Here is a 24,134-nt window from a genome sequence, read left to right on the forward strand (position 1 = left end):
AGCAAATCACACACTCTTTGACGTTTGCTTTCCTGATTACTCATATGGGCAAAAGTTTCTGAAAAGGTATGGATAATAGTGTTAGGTATGATTATGACATCAATATATGTTTGGTTTCAAAACAATTGACGTAGTGCCTGCTGAGAAAAAACAACTAAATGTTCATTGTAAATTTTGCTTCCCCACCCTGTATATTTGTGAAACAATATTAACATTTGAAAGTTTACTATTTTTCCTTAAAAGTTCCCCCTTTGTGTGTGTTAATATTAACTTTATAAAGGTTAAGTTGTTCATGTTATCCATTCCTGCATACCTGGTAACAATAGACAGATTCTTCCCTGGGGTGTGGCAGGCAATAAGGGAAAATCGTCGTATAAGCCGCGTCGGAGTATAAGCCGCAGTGTTTAAAGCGTGGGAAAAAAGTAGCGGCTTATAGTCTGGAATTTACGGTATTTGGAATTCAACTCCAAAATGAAGCCAATCTCAAACTGTAATATCACTGAGTGCCAAATAGCTCTGACTCCCTAATACTGAACTTCTCTCACTGTTTTGTTGTGCGCTCGACAAAATGGACCATTTTGGCAGATTAGTAAACTAGCGTTTAGGATTGTCATGTTCTTAAGTTTGCCACCCCTGCCTTAGACTGTGTTCTGTCTCAGATTTAAATTTTAATTTTACACATCTCTTGCAGTTACTTTCCAGCCTCTATCTGTCTTTCTTTTTCTCCCCTCTCTCCAGTATCTGCCAAGCCGGTGACAGTGATACGCATCAGAGACCGGCTCTCTCTGAGATTGGCGCTAAATGACTGGAGAATCCCACCAGGCCAGTGCTCAGTGTATGTGTGTGTCTGTGCTGTGTATGTACTTGCAGCTGAAAGTGCAGATAAATGACTGGAGAATCCCACAGTGTCAGGACACGGCGTACGTGTTAGATGTGGCCGTGCCCACGTCAGCCTCAGCCTTCCACTGGATAATGACTGGATGTAGTCTGCTCGGTGTCTGCGGGCGCTGTGGGACCCTCCCCTCATTTGGCATCAAACACACACACCATGTACACACACACACACACACACATATATAAAGACAGAAGCGTAACCCGGCGAGAAGACATCTGTGATACGCCGGCCTGTCCACTGACCCGCTGTGACACTGATCAAAAGACATCACAGTCGCTTCTGTCACACAAGAACGACAAAACAAAAACTGGACTAAATTCAGTTCCAATTAACTTGTCTTACATTCATTGAAAAGCTCACAGATGAAAAAAAACCCAACAAAAACCCAGCTCTGTTTGCTTCCTGTTGTCACTGGTTTTCCTCAAACATTTGGTTCTAAAAACTTTGATGAACAGAATAACAACTTGTATTTCAGCTTCTTTGAAAACGTAGCCTATGTCTGTCTGCCTTATATATTTTTGCTTCTCAGCTGTGCTCATAATATAAAGAAATGATGAAAAAAATAGACTTTCCATGGCTCATACACTACTCTGAGGAGAAAAATGATGTTTGGATTCATTAAACAAAATACAATTATAACAGCATGTCTTTATTTTCCATCTCTTGAACTTAAGCATTTACATATTTAGTAACTAAATATGAAAAATGTGCTTTGTTCAATTGATTATTGCAATATTTTATATCATTACGTAGAAAGAACCTGAAGAAAGCTTTGTAGCTTGGTGCAGAATAGTTTTTTTTTGTACATATCTAAAAGTTAGTCAGAAGAAGAACATGTGAGTATTGAATTTACCTTAGTAATAAATCATTAATTATTCATTCATTATCTATCCTTCATTTTGAGAATAAAAACTGCAATAGTTCAAAAGAGGGAATAAAACTACGTATGTATTGATGTGACACCGGGAAAAAAAAAAAAAAAAAAAAAACAGTGGAAGCCAAATGGAACTTTAACCCTTTCATGCACGAATTATGAGAACCTTAGTCAATATTTTTTTCTTGAGTGTTTTTGTTCCTCTTTAGGCAGGAAAAAAACCATACAATGATTTTTTTTTTTTTTTTTTTAACTTATTTTTCATGGAGTTAAAGACATGGAGACAAAAATGTCCACTCAGCTGAACACCATGCATTTAAGTTTTGAAGCAAAGAAAAATTTATTTAAAAATCCTCATCAGAAAGTGTTATACTGTGTGAAAACTATGAAATAAAAACATTTTTAATGCCACTAATTGCTAAATTGCTACTGTTTTCTCACATTTGATCACACTCTAATATTAGTTATTACTCATTTCATGTAGATAATATCCTCCTGAGACCCAGGAAATGGACAGTTTTAGCTTTTTTACATTAAAAATTTGTCTTTATTGAAAACTGCATAATGCAACAGTTTTTTCAGATACATTTTTAAAACTATTTTCATTTATTGATTGATTTTTTTTTTTAATGGAATGTCCTTTGTAACGGACAGCATTGTTAAAGTAAAACTGTCAAACTTTTGGCCCCTACAGAGGACAAAATGCATTGCTGGGTCTCAGGAGGATATGCAAACAAACAAACAAAAAAATAAAAAAATAAAAAAAATTGTTTGTTAATTACGGTCTAATAACAATTAGCAATTGATTTACACTAAAACATGTTACTGCAGATCAGGTTTATCAAGAACAGCAAAGTTACAGTAATTGTATGAATTGCAGTGTTTTGGATGATGCATAAGAGTCCTGATACGGAACTAAAACAACAAAACCCATGAATAAATAATAGAACAGCCATAGAATAACTGTCCACTGGAGTGACCAGTATGCATGAAAGGGTTAAAAAAAGGCTTGTATAGTCATTGCATGTATTTCATTACATTTACATTCTTAAGGTTTACAAGATCATTCACTGACAAAAGAGTCTATCTTGTTCTGGATGAACAACTTGTGTCTGATTAATTTAATTTAACAAAAAATTTAACAAACGAGACTGATGCTAATGTACAATGCTAATGTATTCACACTGTGTTTTAACTAATAACTGTCAATTAAAAGGATGGTTTATCTTTTACTAATAAAGCTTGGCTGTTGTCTGGTGACAAACTTTGCCCTTTTTGCAGTTATTGCAACGTTAGACAAAGTTTTAAAAAGTAAAAAACCTCATTCTGTTGGTGCCAAATTTAGACCTTTTCAGTTAGCTGTTTCTGTTAGACTTCCAATAACTGTGCCCAGTATTATGATTTCAAGCTTGATGACTTGGACAGTTCTGAAAAGAACCGCTCCAGGGCTAAAGGCGACAGAGCCTGTACACATGACAACAAAATTATGTCAATCCACAAAAGTTTAATATTGTTTTGGCCTTTCATCCACATGACACCAGCATTGTCGGTGCTCTGAAATGTTTTTTTCTTTTTTTTTTTTTTTTCTGAGAACGGGTCCCAGAGTGGAAAATAGGTGGATAGGTAAAACGCCACTTTTTGGAAACGATGATGCCATAGTACCACATGACCAGAAGAAAAAAATAAAACAAACTTAACATCTGGTAACAACACCAACATGTCTAAGTTAGATGGTAAATTAAATGTGATGCAGGTCATTCTTGGTATTAATAGCTCTGATATGGATTTTATCTGCAGGGACCTCTCAGTTAATATTAGCGGGAGAAGTTTTCGATAATATAGTATTACACAACATTATCTTGATTTTTTTTTTTTTTTAAATAAAGTACGTTAAACCTGTCTTGTATAAACAGGTGATAATGATTGTTTATTAATTTTTAGTGTGTCTTAAGCTGGTAGTTTTATGAATTTTATCTGCAGGGACCTCTCAATTCATATTAGCTGGAGAAGTTTTTGATAATATAAAGGGTGTCCCATAAGTCTCCATACATAGAAAAATAAACGTTTCTTGACATAAACCATTTTTATTTATATAATATGCTCTATATGAATGCCATTTTGTCAGGAACACATTTCAATGTGTGTCCTCCACTGCTGAAAAACTATAAAGAAGAAATATAAAGAAATACATGTTAGAACCATATATGTGTCGAGGCCCAAAACGGAATCTGGCCCGATTCAGAATCGGGCCGGCCCAGAATGGAATTCTATTCTAGGCCGGCCTAGAATGGAATCCTGCTGCTGTAATGTTATTTTTATACCATGTTTAGTGCAAATGATCCATAATTCCATAATTTGTCATAATTTTACATTTTCAGTCTTACATACCTTGAGTAACTATTGTCAATTTCAGTCGATTTCACTGTACCATATATTGGTGGGGAGTACCACTAGGTTCTATTTGTAAATAAAGTGTATTATAGTTTACAATTAAAATGTTGTTTGTTTCATTTTTTTTTTCACATATTTGCAAATTCCATGTATTGATTTTTGTAATAATTTAGATCATTTGCATTAAACATGGTATAAAAATAACATTATAGCAGCAGGATTCCATTCTAGGCCGGCCTAGAATAGAATTCCATTCTGGGCCGGCCCGATTCTGAATCGGGCCAGATTCCGTTTTGGGCCTCGACATATGTATGGAATGTATTATGTCTCCTATGTATGGAGACTTATGGGACACCCTGTAGTATTACACAACATTATCTCGATTATTTTTTTAAAAAAATTAAGTATGTTAAACCTGTCTTGTATAAACAGTTGATAACGATCATTTAGTAATTTCTAGTGTCTTAAACCGGTAGTCTAAGCCAACATCTACTCCACAGGGGTAAAAAAAAAAAAGTCCTCAACGATAACCAAACTAACTGTGACAGATTTTAAAGACACAAAATGGAGCCAAAACTTTATAAACTTTCAAATTGATAGGGTGAAAGTCAGAGAGATGCCTTGGGGGCTAATCATGAGGAGAAGACCTTGATGTGTAGGTTAAAGCCAACTGCACACACATACACATATACACTAATTGTGCGTGATGTGCTGCGCTCTTTTAAAAGCGGGGTTCAAAGACTCTTCACTTCACTCCTTGTTATCTCACACCAGATAATATGTGGAGGGAGCGCTCATACACAAGCAAATGTAGGCATATCGCGGCGATCCATGTAAGGGCATGAGGTAGGTGTAGAGATACAACACGGAGATACACTCCACTGTGTGTGTGTGTGTGTGTGTGTGTGTGTGTGTGTGCAGGCAGATCCAAAGGCGCAGATAGCATTAAAAGTACATGCACGTACGGTCGACCATGCACACACTACATTAGTACAAGAGCAGAGGAATCAAGTTGCAGCGAGCTGATTATCACATGCTGTATTACTGTATGCCAGGGGAAGCCTCAGTGCCCCTGAGCAACGCTGAGATGTGAGCAGAGAGAAGAATGAGGCAGAGCAACACGCTTCTCGGATACATGATGAGCAGCTACACCTTCAAATACCTCGACTGTGCAAACTTTGAAAGTGTCAGCTTCCAGTGCTACCCCCCCACCCCACCCCCACCCTCCACATATACACACACCTCAACCTCCTCGCAGTTCCTCACTAACTTTCTATGAATTTGTAACTTAAAACTGCTGCAGTGATGCACATCCTTGAGGAACTTTTTGCTTTTAAATAATACAGCACAAGGTCTATTTGAGGAACGAAGAATGCTGAAAGTTAAGTACAAAGAATAGATTTTACCGAGCGCGTAAATAAAAAGTGATTGTGCGGACCCCGCAACAAAATCCGGAGAAAAAGGTAAAGCTCTTTTGGGTCTGTAATGTATAACCTGATTTACATGCTCGCAGACAAAGGCAGATCCAAAGGAGGAAACACGCAAAACATCAACAGTACATGTACTGTACAATCCACAACACAATCACCTTGAGAAAATTTCACATAGAGTCAATTTGTTTGAACATGACACTAGGTGTGGACCCAAATGCAGCGAGACTCCAGGTTCAGTGGTCAAAAAAGGATTTATTTTACAAAAAACAAAAGCACAAAAGGATAACAAAAAGAAGCACAACGTGCTCTGCAAAAACCTAAGAAAACTCTAATAAACTAAAAGAGAAGTACAGTCTACTCTCATTAAACCGCCCGCCGTTATACCGCCATTTTCGCTCACCGCCGACCAAAACCATTGCACAAAAATCCCCAATGCATTATTCCATTAGCTACCGCCATTTCCGCCCATCGCCATCCGCCAGCCCAGTTCCATGCACAAACAACACTTATACCATTGATTTCCCGACCGTTATACCGCCAGCGTGATTACCATCGAGTACACATAAATTTTAACAATGCACTGAAACAAACGCGCCAGACGCTGATCGCGACAAGCTACGAGTAGGTCTACGGAACGGCCACCGTTCATTTATCGCAGAACACTCAGTAGGTCAGGATGTCGGGAAGAGGACGTGGGATTAAGCCAAAGCCTCAAGATGATGGGGTGTCATTTCCCGACACGGTATAATAATGCTTAAAATGTTTCCCCACTTTAAATGATCCCTTACAACATAACAGAATCAAGATTTATTTAGAAACGCAATTAGAACGGGTTAACGGAGGCAGCATAGACATCATATAGTAAAGACATGCACATTATGGACGCAACCCGTTGTAACGTCGTTTTCGCAATACCGCCAATTTGGCCGTGAACGGAAGTTGGCGGTATAATGAGAGTAGACTGTACAACGTACTCTATAAGGTCTACAAAGCCTGAGAGGATTAAACAAGGAGCAAGATTCAAGATTCAAAAAATACTTAAGCATGAGACGTTCTTCACAAGATCACAGATACGACGCACTGACAAGAGACAAAGGAAGCAGGGAGAATATATAAGGGAGGCAGGGATCAAAACAGGTGTGGACAATAAGGAGAGGGACACCAGGTGCAAACAATGAAGGGAAAGGGAAGACAGAGACAAGACTGAGAGAGTGCAGACAGAACAGGAAGGAGACTACTATCACCAAAATAAAACAGGAAAAGACAAAAACCCACAACTAAATCAACATAAACGACGACGCATGACACAATTTCATTTTCCCCAAGTAAAAGTACTTTATGAGTCAGCGCCAAGTAATTCATCTAGAGCAGGGTTTCTCAACATTTTTTGACCCAAGCCCCACTAATGGCATCATCAGCCTACTGGCACGCCCCCATGCCTGAAAAAAATGTGTGGGGACCAGGAGGTGGGGGGCATATTCTTATTCTGACATGTGGGATATTCTGATGTTATTGTGGTTTTATGAGGATTCTTTGACATACATACAGCACATTTGTAAAATAAGTCTAATCTGCATATCTTACTGCAGGTTTCAACACACTTAACACTTTGAAACATCTACCTGTGGTGGAAAAAACACTGTTTTTGATGGGGTTTTCACAGCTGTATAGAAACAGGAATATTAGTGGAATATCTAGTTTTGTTTTGTCATTTGAAGAGCTTCTTTGAAATTTTATCCAGCTCAAAAAGTGGAATATTCTATGCATGTAAATGTAGTCAATGTGTGTCGAATGTACAGGGTGGGGAAGCAAAATTTACAATATTTTGAGGCAGGGATTGAAAGACAGTGTATGACCAATTACTTTATTGAAAGTCATGAGAATTTATTTGCCACAAGAAAATGTACATAATAGAAAATGTTTTTATTCTATGTGTCCTCCTTCTTTCTCAATAACTGCCTTCACACACTTCCTGAAACTTGCGCAAGTGTTCCTCAAATATTCGGGTGACAACTTCTCCCATTCTTCTTTAATAGTATCTTCCAGACTTTCTCGTAATAGTTTTGCTCATAGTCATTCTCTTCTTTCCATTATAAACAGTCTTTATGGACACTCCAACTATTTTTGAAATCTCCTTTGGTGTGACGAGTGCATTCAGCAAATCACACACTCTTTGACGTTTGCTTTCCTGATTACTCATATGGGCAAAAGTTTCTGAAAAGGTATGGATAATAGTGTTAGGTATGATTATGACATCAATATATGTTTGGTTTCAAAACAATTGACGTAGTGCCTGCTGAGAAAAAACAACTAAATGTTCATTGTAAATTTTGCTTCCCCACCCTGTACATAGATGGTTTTAGAAACTTGCTTGTGTGGTGTACTTGCAGTTTACTGTTAAAGTTATGTGCAACATGATAATGAATGATTTTATATTCTACAAAAGCAGGCTGCAACTTCATGGTCATTCGAGAATGTGGATACCAAAGTGAGACCAGTTGGGAACCACTGCCTTAGAACATCTAATCAAAGGAAATCCAGTCCAACTTTATTTGTAAAGCACTTTAAAGCAACCACAGTGGACCAAAGTGCTGTACAGATAAATAAATAAATAAAAAACAAAAGTAACAGAGTAAAATACAAGAATAGATTAAAAGACATAGAAAAATGGCAAAAATAAAAAACTGAAAAATAAAATAAGAATAGATAAAACCTAAATAAAAGAAAATAATATAGGAATAGATTAAAACATAAAAATAGGACCAATGGCCCTGTAGTTTACCGGCCAAATTAAAAGCTTTGGGAAATGTATCCAGATGCCGTTTATTACCCAGTTCTGTGTATTTATTATATTACAGAAATAGCCCATGTTTTGGTCATATTCCAATCAGATCTGTGAAAAATTTAAATTTTAAGTTGATATCATTGATACTGATTTATTGGATCAATCTACTTCCTATCTCTTATAAAGGGTAAATTATTCAAAGTCGCACCAAATCCAGAATCAGACACGGATTGAAATTATTTCAATACCTTGTGTTGACATCATCATACAGAAGCTGTATACCAAGTTTGAAGTCAATCAGAACTGGAGTTTCGGAGAAGAAGACGATTGAAATTTTTTCACCATGAGAGTCCATGTTAAATTTTCCATAAGTTCTCGGATCCAGAAGAAGATCCTGATCAGCATGCGGCCATTATGTTTTGCTCATCTCCCCATCAGGGCTGGACTGTAGAAATTTACACTGGATATCATTTATATTTACTGAGTTAATGCATCGATCCACTTCCTATCTCTTATAATGGGGAAAATTTTTAAAGTCGCACCAAATCCAGAATCAGATCCGGATCCAAATAATTTCACTAACTTTTGTTGACATCATCATAAAGAAGCTGTATACCAAGTTTGAAGTCAATTGGAGTTGTAGTTTTAGAGAAGAAGACGATTGAAAATTCTGTAACGGACGACAGACGACGACAATAGTTTATGGCCTGTCGGTCGGTGAGCTAAAAAGCTGTATAATTAAAAACAACAACAAATAAGAACAATAAACCAATACCAAACAAAACAATTCAATAAAAAATAATACATTCAAACATCTCACGTGGTTTCAAAAGCCAAGAAGAAAAGATGGGTTTTAAGAAGGGATTTAAAAATACGATAACTGACCAGAGTCCTACATGGGTCCGCTTTTCCAAACCCTCAAAGCTGAGTACGCAACCCGACCCGCTACCTGCATTTTTTTTCAAGTCCAATCCACACCTGCTCGTACCCACATACATTAGACCCACAACCCGACCCGTGATTAACCCTTTCATGCATGAATTATAAGAACCTTAATCACGATTTTTTTCCTGAGTGTTTTTATTCTTCTTAACACATGTAAAAAACTGTGATTGAATTTTTTTTTTTTTATGAACGTACTTTTCATGGCGTTCCAAAAATGTCCACTCAGCTGAACACCATGCATTTAATTTTGAAGCAAAGAAACATACATTTACTGATATACTGTGTGAAAACTATGAAATAAAAAAAAAAAATGCTGCTAATTGAACGTTTTCTTACATTTTAACTTACCCTAATACTAGTTATTACTCACTCTGATAATATGCAAAAAAAAAAAAAAAAAAAGTTTTTTTTTTTTTTTAAAAACCCGTTAATTACAGTCTATTAACAATTATCACTTGATTTATATTCAAATATGTTACTGCAGATCAGGTTTATCAAGAACAGGAAAGTTACAGTAATGGTATGAATTGCAGTTTATGACATGGTGCATAAGTGTCCGCTGTGTTGGCTGATATGGAAGTAAAACAACAAAATCTATGTGAATATATAAGAGACCAGCTTTGAATAACTGTCCACTGTAGTGACCACCATGCATGAAAGGGTTAAACACATTGTCTTCACATAACTCACTTTTAACAGCTTTATTTTTGGCTAAAACACATGCCATCAAAAAATCTCTCGTGTGTGCTGCTCAGTGACGACTGTGGGTGGATGTAAACACAGGTCAAGCTCCACTTCACAATAAAACAAATCAACTGTGGATCAGCCACGGTGAAATTACATGATCATCTTCATTAAATGTCCTGCAAATTATTTTCATCTACGAATCTTCTTTTATTTTTTCACTACCTTGCACGTTACCCACCTGCATTTCATTTAATTTTACCCGTGCCCGCGAATATTCTTTTTTTTTTTTTTTTTTTACCTACCCGTGCATGTTATCGCGGATCACCCATCAGGTAGGACTCTGTAACTGACTCCGACCATATTAATACAAGAATAAAGGGCAAAAACAAGCATAACTGCTTTGGGTAGAAAGGCAAGTTTCACTGCACACCCACATCTGTCCAGATGGATGGATGGTAAAGGTTTTTTGTGAACTAGAACTTGACATTAGATTGGGTACAGTTACATGATGTTTTTTAAATCCGATTTATTTTTCCAGAAGAAATTAATTCGGAACTAAAGTATTTTCTCTTCTGTTTACATGGAAATGTTAAACCCGAATAAAGGTTTACATGAGGTATTAATGCGGTAGATAAGTGAGCTAAAGGATTTGTGCTGCAGTGCTCACGTTGCCTTGTTCTCGCAGCCCTTCTGTTAGCTTAGCTTAGCATAGTCACTGCATTTCCATGGTCACACGTAGCCAGTTTTTTAAAGGTGATTTGTGGTCTTTTGTACGTGATTTTGTGAAATCCGATTCTCTCTAATTATTTCTTTAGATCCGCGACTTACTGCACTCATACAATCTTGGGACTGTTGTGTTGACGGAAGTTGGAAAATCTTTTTGTTGGAAGGGATGCATGCGCTAAATTAGCTTTGCTTTACCGATTTAGCTTTGCATTAGTTTTTATTTCCCAAGATTTTATTAATGCAGTAAGTCACATGGCCATGATTTGAGCCTCAATTTGTGATCATATTGACCCCACCGGACTAAAGTAATGATTAGGGAGAACTGAATTTCACAAAATCACTCATAAAATTCTACGGATCACCTATAAAAGCCTGGCTACATCTGATCATAGGAATGAAGCAATTATGCTAAACTAGGCTAAGATAAGCTAACGGAAGGGCTGCGAGAACAAGGCAATTGGTGCACTGCAGTGCAAACTGATTTGCTAACTTATCAAACCCATTAGTGCATGACAAATGAATTACTAAAAAAACAGGTTTCAGGGTTTTCCAGGCTAGTAGATCCCATCAGAATAGCCCACTGGAACGGTTTGGGTTGCCTAGACTGCATTGCATATTCTTCTGCCAGCGCAGAATGTGTGCGTCATTGCGACGGGACAAGACAACGAGCATGTGCAGAATGGCAGGAATAAAGTCCAAACGGAATAAAGGGTTTACATGTCTGAGGAATAATTTAGTTCGGAATTAAAAGGGGATTAAACCAGAGACTTTATTCGGATTTAAATTTAATCCGAACTATTCTTTTTCAACTGGGATAAGGTGTTTACATGGGCATCTAAAATGGGATCTAACGTTTATTCAGATTAAACCAAGAATAAAAGTTGTCATGTAAACGCACGGAGTGTTATATAGTCACAGTCAACAGTGGAGTGGCTAAGCAGGAGATGCGGGAGGATTCCTGATGGGCCGGCTCATGTCGATCTGGAGTAAGGGCTGACTGGGTGTGAAATCTTCTTCTTGCATTCATTCTCCATTCAACTATGCATTCATTCTCCATTCATCTGACAGCGAAGCCCCTCCCTCGCAGTAGATTAGATGTGTTCTACCATCTGAGGGAATTCTTCCCACTCAATTCTTTAAATTGGTTTAACCCACGACTCCTCTCCTGTTGTCAATATTTTTATTCAGAAGTTAGTCACAAAAACATCTATTATTACAATTTGTCCACATTTTGAGAAATACACAGAGTGAACAAACCAAAAGTACAACAGAGGAAAGCAAACATAACAAACGCACAATTTAACAACCCTCATCCACCCCCCATCCCAGAACTTATGACATATCACACCAAGGGAGGCTACATAATTTCTAATTATATTCAGGTTGAGTTATCAATATATTGTTGAAGGGGATGCCAAATCTGATTAAACTGGTGTAGTTTATTTAACAATGAGAACTGGATTCTGGGCGACACGGTGGTGCAGTGGTTAGCACTTGTGCCTCACAGCAAGAAGGTCCTGGGTTCGATTCCAACACTAGTTGCCAGGGGGTGGGACCTTTCTGTGTGGAGTTTGCATGTTCTCCCCATGTCTGCGTGGGTTCTCTCTGGGTACTCCGGCTTCCTCCCACCATCCAAAGACATGAACTAATAGGTTAATTGGTTAATCTAAATTGCCCATAGGTGTGAATGTGAGAGTGATTGTTTGTCTCTATATGTTCAGCCCTGTGATGAACTGGTGAAATGTCCAGGGTGTACCCCGCCTTCGCCCCTATGTAGCTGGGATAGGCTCCAAGCGACCCCCGTGACCCTAGTGAGGATAAAGCAGGTTCTGATAATGAATGAAAGAACTGGATTCTCTCCAGGTGAGAGTTGAACCATTTCTTCCAGCCATAATTTAACTGAAGGAACTTCTGATTTTTTCCACAAAAACAAAACAAGCTTTTTTGCTACGATAAGTGCATAAAATAGCAGTTGACGGTGGTGTGTGTTAAGTTGCAAAAATTGATTAGAGGCTCAAAGTACAAGCAAAAGGGGATCAGGTTTCAACTCTATATGAAGCATATCTGTTAGTTTTAAATATATTAGACCAGTATGGAATTAGTTTAGGACACAAAACATAACCCGACCTATAAATATTTAGACATTTTAATTGACAGCTCCCTTTCTTTCTCTGCTCATATTCAGCAGCTTGTTAGAAAACTAAAACTAAAACTTGGCTTCTTCTTTCGAATTAAATCATGTCTGTCTTTTGAATCAAAAAGGAGACTGGTTTCAGCTACATTTCTGTCTGTGTTGGACTATGGTGATGTCTTGTACATGCATGCCCCCACCCATAGTTTACGGTCACTGGACAGTATGTATCATGGAGCTCTGAGGTTCATCACCAATTTTAAATCTCTTACCCATCATTGTGTGCTTTATGATCGTGTAGGATGGTCTTCTTTGTTGGCTCGCATACTGAGTCATTGGTGTATTTTAATTTATAAGTCTACCCTAGGTCTGCTCCCATCCTACCTTCTGACTTACATCAGTCGGAGAACCACAGACGCTTATAATCTGCGTTCTCAGGATCTTTTCTTGTTGTCTGTTCCTAAAGTTAGAACTGAACAGGGGAAAAAGGCCTTCAGGTATGCGGCCCCATTCACCTGGAATGAACTACAAAAAGACCTGAAACTGAAGGATCTGGTTGAGTTGGACAGTTTTAAGAGGACGTTGTACAACTTAGAGAGGGAGACATCTGGCTGCAGATGTTGTACCTGACGCACTTTGTCTACATTTCATGAACACTTTTTGCAAAGTTGACTTTGGAAGGTTTGACTCGTCTACGTGCTTTTTATGTATTCGTTTTATGTATGGAAGTCTGTCTGTAACTATTTAATGTACTGCTGCCTGTCTTGGCCAGGACACTCTTGAAAAAGAGATTTTTAATCTCAATGAGGTTTTCCTGGTTAAATAAAGGTAAAATTAAAAAAAATAATAAATTAAAGCTGCAAGCAGCATTGGGTGGGACCTCACACCAGGTGATCCGCCTCCCGTGCGAACCGCCTCCCCCATGATCCGCCTCCCGTGACCGTCCACACCTCAGCTCCACTCACACCTCTCTGTCCCCATACCAGTTCCCACCCTTTAGTGTCTGTCCTCCTTACATCTGTACAGAACACCAGCGACCCTCTGCTGAAACCACCATCACCTTTAAAATGAGACTTTTATTTTGGAAACCCTACTGTGTGTATGTGCATTTGTTTTGTATGTGAGAGAAAGAATCAGTTTGAAAAATTAATTGAAATTGTATGAATAATTGAGCATGAAAGTGATGATTTCTCACATTTAAGGCTTTTATTTTGGAAAAACCCTATTGTGTGAGCATGTGTGTCTGTGAGAAAGAGTACTTTTGAATGAAGAAACATTGTACAAACAGTTGAGCGTTTGGTCATAAAAATGAAAAGAAGTTATGTAATAGACATTATGTATTATTCTTAATTGGGGTTTTATTTTGAAAAAAATATACTTCGTGTACTTTTGAATGTGTGCAAAATTTCCAATATCCACAATACAATGCAGTAAAACCTATTTTAAAATTAAAAAAAAAAAAAAAAAAAATTTGGATTGCCTGGGACTTGAACTAGGGTCCTTCTGCTCCATAGACAGCTACATGAACCACTGCACTACAGAGAGACAAGTGCAACCATGCACCAGGAAGAGTTTTATAGGGATTTTGCTATTTGGAAAAGTGAAACTAAACATAGTCTTGAAAAAATCACCATAATTCCATAACCGTAGGTCGTATCTGAAAAATTCTTTCACTTTTGGATTCTGCAGACTTGTGGGAATTTAATGAGGTATAGCTTTTGTGTCAAAAGCCTGAAATGAATAAGCAGTAATTGCAGAAACGTAGAGTAACTTTCAAAGGCAGATTGCCAACTTCCTGTTGGAGTTAGCTCATGAGTGTCAGTGTATGATTTGTCGGGCTCAATCAGACCAACATTTTGGCATTTGTTTCATGTTTCTGTGACATTCCTACTGGCCACTAGGGCAGATTTTGAGTGTGTTTTAGTACATAGGTGGCGCTACAGAGTCCATTTTGGCACCCAAGGGGTTAATTTTGATATTGAATCAAAGTGTTCACCAGCCATGACATACATGGCAAATTTGGTGAGTTTTGGAGCATGTTAAGGGGGTCAAATGGCAGTCTAAAGTGGAAAAAGTATGAAAATAAACAAATTGTTATAAATCAATAACCGTACATCCTATCTCAAAAATTTTTGCATGTGAGAGTTGTGGTGAGTCCTGTGAATGTGTAGATATGTCACATATGGGGAAAAACTCCAAAGTGAACAATGAGTTCCAAACATCAGAAGTTTGCGGGCTTCTAAAAAAAAAAACTAAGACAGTTCTGGAAAAAGTATGAGATTACTTTTTCGAGGAGGGTTCACTCTATCTTTTGGTGCTATTTAGAAGTCAATACGACAAATGGTGTCATCGGAGTTAGTTTTAAAAATTTTATTTTGAAAGTCATATTGCGAACTTCCTGTTGGAGATAGGTCATAGGTGTCAGCACATGATTTGTTGGGGTCAATTAAACGAACGTTTTAACGTTGGTTTGGTGTGTCTACGACATTCCTACTGGAAGTTAGCAATTTGAGCATTTTACTTTGAAAGGGAAATTCTGAACTTCCTGTTGGAGTTAAGTCATGAGTGTCAGCATGTGATTTGTCGGGCTTGATGAGCCGAAAATTTTGGCGTTTGTTTCATGTTTCTACGACATTCCTACTGGCCGCTAGGGCTGATTTTGTGTATCTAGGGGGCGCTACAGAGCTCATTTTGGCACCTATGGGGATATATTTTACATTTTATCAAATTTTTCGCCAGACCTGACATGTGTGCCAAATTTGGTGAGTTTTTGAGCATGTTTATGGGGTCAAAATCCAGTTTAAAGCGTCACGGAAAAATAATAATATAAAAACGAACGAATAACAATAGGGCCTTGCTTGCAGGCAAGGCCTCTCACTGTGTGAGAGGGCCTTACCTTCTGGCTCGGTCCCTAATAAGCACTGTCCCTTTAAATAAATAAATAACTATGAAGAGTGGCTTCTTCAGTAAGGCATTTGTCACATAATGGGGAGACAGTTGGAAAGAGTTTGTGTGCGAGTCGTCTTCTGGAGCGATAGCACGAGTCACTCGGTGGTGATGGAGGGAAGGAAGAGGCCAGGTGGAGCCAAAAAGGTCAGGTTAAAGAAAAGTGAAGCTACTGAAGAGTTTAGTGTAAACCTGGCAGATTTACCCACCGGTGCCCTCGGTGCCGCACCCCCCATATGGTTAAAGCGAAGTGTTTTCTGTTAACTTACACCTGAACTTATACCCAATAAAAAGGCATTGTTAGAGCTAGCTGCTGTTTCATTTATTCAAATTCCTCCTCCACGGAAACAGTGGGACGGTTTGGGCAGGAAACTCCCAGGCTGAAAAAGGGGTCCACTCCGGCCCTGGACACAGTGACCACCCAACTGTAATGAGCTCATCCTTGAATCTGAGGAATGGATTGTACAGCGTTTGCGTGCCCCGTCTGCTCTGTTTTAAGGATGATATGATCCACCCAGAAAGTGTTGCACCTGAAAGCAAAGTGCTGCTGCTTTGTGCCACAGCTCCTAGTGTTCAAGGATGATTCTCTGCACTTCACTGCACAGACTGAATGAAGAAAAACTGAAAACTGCAGTAATGGACCCGAGACCGGTCCATCACAGCCCAGGTCATCGGACAATACAATGAGTCTGGGGCTCGTCTGTGGGTTAAATAGTGAACGCAGCCGTTTGCGTGCACTTCAGCGCTAACAGTGAGCGAACGATGGGTCAGCGAACGCAGAAGCTTAACGAACGCAAAATCTGTTTCTGCGCTCGCTGCGTTCGCTAAACCATCATTCGCTCACTATTAGCACTGAAGGGTGCACTAAACAGGTGCGTTCACTATTTAACCCAGAACAACGCCTCCGCTGTTTCCAGTCATCTGATCTGACAGCATTATAGTTAGAATGAAGAACTATTATAGGATATCTGTGACCTCCTCCCTTACCCTCACCTGTCTGGATGGACCTCCTCACCCTCATCTGACTATAGATGGACCCCCTCAGCTGTCTCCATGTCTCCCCCCCCCCTTACTGAACTGAACTGAATTATTTACACATATATATCGTGCATCCAGCTGGACGTCTAAGGATGACCCTAGTTATTCCGCACTGGTGACTTTATTAACAGAACTCTAAATGGTCACTGTTGGTCGTAACCACGGCAACAACAGGACCAACAGATTGTGTAGAAAAACTGAACGCTGTTCTGTTCCTCTAATCCATGCACTCATATCTCGTTACACGCATGCACAGACACACACACACCTGCTGGTGTGTGTGACACCAGTTCAGCGGCCCTGACCCCATACGGTTCTCATTCATTCATTCATTCATTCATTCATTCATTCATTCATATCTCAAAGCCACACATACTTTGTCCTGAAGTAATCTATATTAATCCATAAATCGATACAGAGAATAAAATTCAGTGAGCGGATCAATCCTCACTTGGTAAATTCGTTTTTGTTTTTCTCAGTGCAAAATGTCCATGGGAAAAATCTGATATCATTAAAGATATTGTCAGACTTGTGTTAAAAATCTTCTTTTTCAAAAGTAAATAATATTTCATAGGAAATACATGACAGAATTGAAGTGAAATGAAGCTACAAGATTACATCCTCCTTCTAACGTGGGCCTCCGAGGTCTGCGTTAAAATCAGCCCTGGAACGAGGAACTGGGCGAGCGCACACTTTTAACCAACGAGCCCAGAAACGGGATAGCGCAAAATGCATTAAATGGACACATTTTGCGCTGGGTTTAACGATTTAGAGGAGCAATGACTTAGTACTCACACATACTTAACATGGGCTATAAGTTACCTGACAGAACCGCTAGTATTATACATGATCTTTGAAATAGCTAGCAATAAAAATTCTCTACAGGTACCCTTTCAAGCCTACCAAACTTGAAGACTTAGAAAAACAAAGAGTAACAGAGTGATTCACTAAGTCAGAGCTGAGATTACATGCAGTTAACACGAATAGGTATTAATTGAAGCAGGTGAAATGCATGTAGGAATTTGTGTTAGTCTTATGTGAATTAGACAGTTTTGCACCAAGGCTTATTTGTAAAGAATGTGCCAACGTTTCAAAGACCGTACGAATATTCCCCACATTACTTCAATAAAAATGACACATTCCCTAATTTCCATCCATACAAATGACAAAGGTGCAACAGTGGCAGCTCAGTGTGCAGTCAGTTCCACTGTTTCTGTGAGTTTTGTGAATTACATGGTATATTTTTGACTCATTTGTACCGGTTTTGCTGCTGTTGCTGATCCTTTTGTGGGTCTGGCCTAAGGTGAATGCTTTGAGCAAATGTGAAGAAATTCCATCAAGGCTTTACTCAGATATTGTGTTCATGGCGATGAGAAATATTGCCAGTATGGAGGCGTAAAAATGGAAAGAATGGCCTATCAGAGTACCATTTTCAGCCTTCAGAGGTCAAGAGATGGGTTTGTTGTGTTTAAATGTAGTTTTCAGACTGACCTTTATGACTTTACGACTTATATAACCGTCATCATATACGGCGAATCCTACTTTCTCAGAGGTGACTGGGTTAGAAGGTAAGTTTTCAAGGCATAGAAAATGAGAACTCCATTTCAGCACATATAAATTAGTAATAAAAATCTATAGAATGTTACTTACCCTCACAAGAGTGTGTAGCGCTTTCATACTTTACCCTCCTAGACTTATAATGATCGGACTGCAGAGATGTCTGACAGGATGAACCCGCTGTTTACTTGCATCAAGCCAAACACAACTTCTAGGAATTCCTTCTTTTGCAACTCTAATTGTAGCTATCCCAGACATAACAGTGATGTCGAAGCTGCAATGTTAATGTGTTGCTGGAGAAAAATCTATTTGACATCAAGTGCATATTTTCGATGAAAAGCTGCCATTCTTCACCCTCTTTTTAAAAAACGATTCTGGTTTGTAAACTGCCTCAAATTTCAACCACTGCAGTGACAAGCTGAACCGACACTGAAGACTTATTTTAGAGCAACCCAGACCATGTTTGGCTTTGAAAAAGTGTCATTTTCAGTATTGTAGGGAAAACAAGTTTGGTAGCAATGGAGAAGTTGGATTTCATGCTTTTACATCAGACATTCACTCTGAAAATTGTTTCTAATGACAAGTTTTTTTTTTTTCCCCTCTATGTAAAAGTGACAGCACTCAAAAATCCTATCAATCTGATTTTTTTTCCCTTTGTTCATAACTCCCCCAGAACAATCTTGACAGCATGAGAAAAAAATGAATTTCTTTCTTTTACATCAGACACAGAGCGGCTCTGGAAATAACAACATCTCTCTCCATGGGAAACTTCAAACGCCGCCACTCCGACTGCACTGTTCAGTTCCAAACGTCCACAAATCATCCACTCTTTGAGGTTTCGTGTGACATTTAAAACTTTTTGTGTCACTTTGATAATTGAGGTGCTATTAATATTTTTTTTTCTAACTTAATGCCATTACTGACACAATATGTTTCCTCCCCCTGCTCTGATTTTCCAATTACTGCCATTTTCAGATGTGGACAAATCCTCACCTTCTTTGCAGCGTCGATGCATCGCATGTATTCTTTGGCCAAGTCTGAACACCGGAGGGTCTGATCGCTGTTTTCCTTGTAACAGGATAAAATCTGAGTCTGGAGGCCGGAACACACCGGGTGAATGTTGCGAGGCCTGCAGAAAAAAAAAAAAAAAAAAAAAAAAAAAACAGAGATAAAGAAAAATATGGTCAGGAGGTAAATTCGCTTGTCTTATTTGGAGTTCAGTAGCAAAAACATAATGAACAGTGATAAGGTCTTGGTAAATTAGATGTAGAAAGAGAATTACTTAAGCACATTCAAGAAATGATACAACTAATTTGCATTTTCAGCCTCTGCCGTATGTGAATAGCTCAAAAAAAGATTGAGATCAGTTACAGTGCAATACTCGACCTTTGTACTTGAAGGTCGTTTGATGCTTTATTGTACGATAACACAAACAACTAAAATAAATCCACCTTTCTTTCAATATCAATTGTTCATTCTTCAGTTTTTGCAAAGGCAGCACAACATATCAAACCTACACTAGCTAAAAGAATAGGGATACTTCATTATTATTTTTTTAATTTTTTTAATAGGTTTTTTTTTATTATTGAATAATGAACAATTGAACAGTATGTATACATACTATTACATCAAAGTAGGATAAAAAAAATAGTCACATTTCACAAAATATTTTACATTTTCAATATATAGATACAAATGTAAGTAAAAAAAAAATAAAATAAAAAAAAATAAAAAAGCTCAAGGTATAAAAATAGAAATGATATAAATTAAATAAGATTATATATTTGACACAATCTTTTTATTTTACTTGCTTTAGAGTTTATAATGTTCTTGAGATTATCTAAATAACTGGAAAAAAGTGCTTTAAAAACAATAATATTAGGACGCTGGTGTGCAAATTTAGTGCAATGAATGTGAAATTAGGCAAATATTACTAAAAGGTTAATGATATACAGTATCAACCACAAACTAGCTAAAACAATGACAATACGTCATTATTATTATTATTATTATTATTATTATTATTATTATTATTATTATTTATTTATTTATTTTAGTTTTTTAAAAAATTGAACAATGAACAATTAAACAGTATGTATACATAATAGTATTATATCAAAGTAGGATAAAAAAAAAAAAAAAAATCACATTTCACAAAATATTTTACATTGTCAATATATAGACACAAATGTAAGTACAAAAAAAAAAAAAAGCTCAAGGTATAAAAATAGAAATGATGTACAGGGTGAGTCAGAAAAAACGCTCTTTCCATTTAAAGAAATTGTACTGCTAAAACGGAAACACTGATTTTTCTTTTGACCATACAGTCATATTGATGTGGTTATTGAGCATGTCTGATGATGTAGTCATAGATTTATTGCATTGCATAAGAGAGAGAAGGTCCATTGTTTATTGGGCACTGAAATACCTGCCAACACAATGTATGCCACAGTGAACAAACTTGAAACTGACAACAATTACAGGAGTTGGGGCTTTGCTTTCACACTCAGGACATAGGCCTACATGACAGTGCCCGGGGTGTATCAGACTGTTCCACAAACTCTTCAGGAACTCCGAAATCGCATCACGGCTGAAATCCAAGCCCTACGACGAACACGAATGGCGAGAAGAGCTGTGTTAGAGATGCGACAACGAGCACAGATTTGCATCAATCTGAATGGTAGCCAGGTTGAAGGTCGTGCCGGACGACTTCGTTGAGACAAAACATTTTGATGGCGAGTAAACATGCTGTCATGGTTGACAATTTCAATTTCATTCACGGTGGCATAAACTGTGTTGGCAGATATTTCGGTGCACAATAAACAATGGACATTCCCTCTGTTATGCTATGCCATAAATCAATGATTCAATCGCCAGACATGCTCAATAACCACATCAATATGACTGTATAATCAAAAGAAAAATAAGCATTTCCATTTCAGTGGTACAATTTCTTTAAATGAAAAGAGCATTTTTTCTGACTCACCCTGTAAATTAAATAAGATTATATATTTGACACAGTCTTTTTGTTTTACTTGCTTTAGAGTTTATAATGTTCTTTAGATTATCTAAATAATTGGAAAAAAAGTGCTTTAAAAACAATAATATTAGGACGCTGGTGTGCAAATTTAGTGCAATGAATGTGAAATTAGGAAAATATTACTAAAAGGTTAATGATATACAGTATCAACAGCAAACTAGCTAAAACAATGAGGATACGTCATCATTATTATTATTATTATTATTATTATTATTATTATTATTTATTTATTCATTTATTTATTTATTTATCTTAGTTTTTTTTTAATTGAACAATGAACAATTGAACAGTATGTATACATAATAGTATTATATCAAAGTAGGATAAAAAAAAAAAATCACATTTCACAAAATATTTTACATTTTCAATATATAGATACAAATGCAAGTAAAAAAAATAATAAAAAAGCTCAAGGTATAAAAATAGAAATGATATAAATTAAATAAGATTATATATTTGACACAGTCTTTTTGTTACCTCCGCCAAGGAGGTTATGTTTTTGCCAGGGTTTGTTTGTTTGTCTGTCCGTTAGTGTGCAACATAACTCAAAAAGTTATGGACAGATTTTGATGAAATTTTCAGGGTTTGTTGGAAATGGGATAAGGAAGAAATGATTAACTTTTGGGGGTGATCCGGAAGAAATCCTGGATTCTGGATCACTTTGAAATTTTCGTTAACATTGTGGTAAATGGGGCCAAAATTTTCGTTTCCCAATATCTCGCTTAATTATTGACCAAAACTCATGAAATTTAACTCAGGAATTGACAATGGGGTCCTCTATCACATTTCAAAGGCTGATCCGGATCTGATCCAGAGGGCAGATTTTATCTCAATTTATATAAAAAATGGGGGTGCCCTTACTTTTTGGCCTACTGTGCCTTTAATATTAAAGGTAGAAATTTCTGACAAGCGCCATCGTGTAGCTCAGTCAGTTCCGCATCGGGAGTATGCCACCGGATTTCATGTAGCTTTAATACTTAAGGAGCTAGATCCAGAAGAAAACCGCCATTACGAGAAATGTGATTTTCGTGAATAACTACTGAACTAATAAGGATATAATTATGAATCCAGTTGCTAATGGTATGTTTTCATGGTCAAGGAATCTTAAAATATAGGTAAAATAAATATGGGACTAATATTTATGGTGGAAATCACAATATGGGGGAACTGTGCAAATCTCATGCAATTTGACTCAGGGATTTACAATGGGGTGTTCTATCAAATGGCAAAGACTGATCCGGATCTTTCAAAAAGTTATGGACAGATTTGGATGAAAATTTCAGGAAATATTGATACTGGCACAAGGAACAAATGATTAAATTTTGGTGGTGATCGGGGGAGGGCACTGATCGGCCTTGGCGGAGGTCTGCGCTCTCAGAGTGCTTTTCTAGTTTTAATTGCTTTAGAGTTTATAATGTTCTTCAGATTATCTAAATAATTGGAAAAAAGTGCTTTAACACAATAATATTAGGACGCTGGTGTGCAAATTTTGTGCAATGAATGTGAAATTAGGCAAATATTACAAAAAAGGTTAATGATATATCTATACTTCATTATTATTTCATATTCTTTCACCCAGCACCTGAAAAAGTGTATTTACTGAAGGAATTATAGTTTTTCGCAGGTCCTTGCTGTGAATATGAGAGGTTGGGTTTATGCGCACATCAGTGGTCATCAGATATGACCTATTTGGACGTTCAGAGGCTCTGTAGTAAACGTGGAAATACCGTCATCTTCTACAACATTGATTCACCAGTAAAACCCATGGAGTTGGATCAATGACAGTGGATGGAGACACTTGGTTTATGTGTTGTTATTGATATATTTTGCTGGAAAGGTCACTTTTTCTTCAGTTTTAACGGTTTTGATATAATATCCGTTGAATTTACTTGCTTTGAGTTTTCATGAACATCTAAATTAAATACAGGATAGAGGATAATATTATAATAAATGGGCATAAATCACTTGTAGGGGTCATATTTAGCTAAACCCACTTTTATTAGTCTTTGGTTCATTTATTTGTGTATTTGGACCCTAATAGTTCATAAAGTTTGAATTTGAACCCTCCAGGTGCTGCAAAGCTATCTTTATTTTCATTTTGGCAAAAATTGAGTGGATTTCCACAACCTGTTCTAATTCCTGCTTAATTTGTTATGTTTTATAACTAGTTATGTCATGACATTTGTACATATAAGGTCAAGACTTCAGACGAACACTTCTCTGAGTACGACATAACTGTTTGGCAGCAGCAGCGGTTGTAGTCCATACTGAAAATATCCAATCCTATCCAATTTTATTTATAAAGCACTTTAAAACAACTGCAGTGAACCAAAGTGCTGGACAGAAGAATAATAAAAACCAAAATAAAATACAGAACAGATTTAAAAACACAGAAACTGTACAAAAAAGGAAAAAGTGCCATACAGAAGAATAAATAAAACCCAAATAAAAGAATACAAGATAGATTAAAAAGCCATACAATTAAAAACAACAAAATAAGTCAATAAATAAAATAGATAAATAAGAGCAATAAACCACTACCAAATAAAAAACAACAGAATAAAGATCCCCTGAACTTGTGCGCAGTTTTTGGTACACTCAGGAGCAGTTGGTCAGCTGACCTGAAAGAGTGGAGGGGGGGTATGTGAAGCTGCAGCAGCTCAGAGAGGTAGGGCGGGGCGAGGCC

General features: G+C 37.3%; 1 protein-coding gene across 2 annotated transcripts in view; it reads right to left on the reverse strand.

The window, feature by feature from the left end:
* The window catches only part of LOC115422891 (MICOS complex subunit mic25a-like), a 256,763-nt gene that overhangs the window by 83,575 nt on the left and 149,054 nt on the right, over positions 1-24,134 (reverse strand). For both annotated transcript variants that reach the window (XM_030139508.1, XM_030139507.1), the window contains one exon: positions 19,402-19,537. In XM_030139508.1, coding sequence (XP_029995368.1) covers positions 19,402-19,537 — 136 coding nt within the window. The remainder of the gene's footprint in view (positions 1-19,401; positions 19,538-24,134) is intronic.

Source organism: Sphaeramia orbicularis, chromosome 7 (assembly GCF_902148855.1).
Source record: "Sphaeramia orbicularis chromosome 7, fSphaOr1.1, whole genome shotgun sequence".
Lineage (NCBI taxonomy): Eukaryota > Metazoa > Chordata > Actinopteri > Kurtiformes > Apogonidae > Sphaeramia > Sphaeramia orbicularis.